This window comes from Lipotes vexillifer, unplaced genomic scaffold, assembly GCF_000442215.2.
Source record: "Lipotes vexillifer unplaced genomic scaffold, Lipotes_vexillifer_v1.1 scaffold371, whole genome shotgun sequence".
NCBI lineage: Eukaryota > Metazoa > Chordata > Mammalia > Artiodactyla > Lipotidae > Lipotes > Lipotes vexillifer.
Window position 1 is genome coordinate 3,825,098 of NW_006786304.1, and position 2,583 is coordinate 3,827,680.

General features: G+C 55.7%; 1 protein-coding gene across 2 annotated transcripts in view; it reads left to right on the forward strand.

The window, feature by feature from the left end:
* Nucleotides 1-376, forward strand: part of TGFB1 (transforming growth factor beta 1) — a 15,802-nt gene extending 15,426 nt beyond the window's left edge. The window contains exon 7 of one of the 2 annotated variants that reach the window (XM_007458619.1): nucleotides 83-376. In XM_007458619.1, the coding sequence (XP_007458681.1) occupies nucleotides 83-241 (159 nt within the window). In that variant the 3' untranslated portion in view covers nucleotides 242-376. The remainder of the gene's footprint in view (nucleotides 1-82) is intronic. The other variant, XM_007458618.1, reaches the window with a different exon arrangement.
* Nucleotides 377-2,583: the final 2,207 nt, after the last annotated feature.

The following is a 2,583-nucleotide window of genomic DNA, read 5'->3' on the forward strand; positions in this document are numbered from 1 at the left end:
AGACGGAGATGGGGAGAGGCGGGCGGGGGGGGGGTACCCTCCCCATGACCCCCGACCCTGACCCCGCCCACCCGCCCCGCAGGTCCTGGCCCTGTACAACCAGCACAACCCGGGCGCGTCGGCGGCGCCGTGCTGCGTGCCGCAGGCGCTGGAGCCGCTGCCCATCGTGTACTACGTGGGCCGCAAGCCCAAGGTGGAGCAGCTGTCCAACATGATCGTGCGCTCCTGCAAGTGCAGCTGAGGCCCCGCCCCTCCCAACAGGTCCCGCCCACCCCGGCAGGCCCGGCCCCGCCCCCCACCCGCCTCATCAGGGTTGTATTTAAGGACACCGCGCCCAAGCCCCCCCTGGGGTCCATTAAAGGTGGAGAGAGGACTGGGTCTCTGTGTCGTTGGGCGCCTAACTAGGGTTTCCCTTCCGACGTTCCCCGACCTCCCCCCACCCCCGGCCCCCCGCATCTCCTTACATTTACACTTACATCTGCCTCCTCCTGTCTCTGTCCATCATTCGTTTGCCCCTCCTCACACAAACACTTCTTAGCACTTGTTATGTTTCTTACTCCTGGTGAACAAGGGTTAGATTTATTTATTGAGCACCTTGGACCCTTATGTTAATTAACTCATTTAACCACCATAACAGAGCTCTGAGATAGACTCTGATAACACCCACTTGAAATGTAAGGAAATGGAAGCCCAGAGAGGTTAAGGGAATAGTTCCTGCCTACCAGGAACCTACGTTCTGGGGAGGAGACAGACACAGTAAAGTTGTGCGAAAACAGGAAAGCAGGATGGGTGAGAGATGGCTTTGGGGAGGAGGGAGGGCTTCTTGGAGGAGGTGGCATTTGGGACTTGAAGGAAGCCAAGAAGGCAGCCTGGGGGAGGGTGTTCTTGGTAGGAAGACAAAAGCAAAGGCCTGGAAGTAAAGATGAACTTGGGGTGAGCTACACAGGCAGAAAAGAGGCCAGTGCGTTTGGAAGGGAGGGGCAAGGGGAAGGGTGTTAAGATCTGAGTCAGAAAGTAACACTCACAGGCCAGAGAATAATAACAACAATTCTCCACTCCGGGTATGGAGCTACTAGTTCACGGCATTCTCCCAACAGCCCAAGAGAGCATGGGTTGGCAAACTATTGCCTGCAGGCAAATTCTCACTCGCTGCCTGTTTCTGTAAATAAAGTTTTTTTTTTTTTTCCTTTGCGGTAAGCGGGCCTCTCACCATTGTGGCCTCTCCCGTTGTGGAGCACAGGCTCCGGACACGCAGGCCCAGCGGCCATGGCTAATGGGCCCAGCCGCTCCGCGGCATGCGGGATCCTCCCGGACCCGGGCACGAACCCGTGTCCCCTGCATCAGCAGGCGGACTCTCAACCACCACGCCACCAGGGAAGCCCTGTAAATAAAGTTTTATTGGAGCACAGCCATGCTTATTTGGTACTGTACTGTCTGTGGCTGTTTTAGTGCTACTAGGGCAGAGTTGAGTAGAAACTGTGCAAAGTCAAAAATATTTACTATCTGACCCTTGACAGAAAATGTCTGCCAACTCCTGCTTTGGAGATCATTTGCTCCCCACTCCACAGATGGGAATACTAAGGCACAGAGAGGTTAACTTTTTTGTTATGGTCACATAGTTAGCAAATGGCACAGCTGGGATTCAAACCCAGGCAGCTAGAGTTGAGGGCTTATGCATACAACTTCTGCACTGGTCCTGCCTTCCAGACCACATGAGGCCTGTGGGGACCTGTGAGAACTTGTACTCTGAGAGAGGAAGGCACCATGACAGGTTTTTGAACAGAAGAGGGATGTGATTTGACTTAAGTGCTCAGAGGGTCCCTCTGGTTGATGGTTGAGAGCAGACTGAACGGGTGTGAGGGTGACCGCAGGGAGACCAGTTGTCCAGGAGAGAAATGACAGCACCCTGAGCTGGGGTGGGTTTCTCTCTGCTGTGTTTCTTCCCATCTGCTGGGGTCTTGCTGATGAACTCTCTCCCGCTTCCTCTTTCTCTGGCTTCTCAGTTTCCCCTCTTCCTCCCTGGTTTCAGTTCCCCCTCTCTCTCCCCTGCCCTTCTCAGGTCTGGGGCCTTGACCTCCTTTGCTCAGTGACTGCCCTGGGGGAGGATGGTGTGAGTGCTGAGCTTCCTTTGTAGGTGGGTTAGCGGCACTAGGTCTGGATGAGTGGGCCCCGGGGCCTGCCCAGCCCAGCCCAGCGGTAGAAATGTGGTCACTCCTCCTGGCCCAGGTCTGGGAGCCATAGAGGGCTGGGGGTGAGGTGGGGGCCGGAGGAATTCACTATCCAAGGATGTGCTGCCATTGTCACCAGCCGCCCCATCACGTGCACACAGCCCAGCCTTGGAGCTTGGCTGGGACACAACATAAGCAGAGACTTCCATAGGGACGCAGCAAGATGCAATCACACAAACACATCCTGTAGGATCCTAGGCACAACCACCACACTGCGGACACAGATGCAGAGGCAGTGCCATGCACAGACACACTCCTCACAGCATCAGAGCCCCGTCAGGAAATGAAACAGAGACTCCGGCCCCGACCCACCGACAGTTATACAAACATCCTCCATGGGGTCACGGTCACAAAC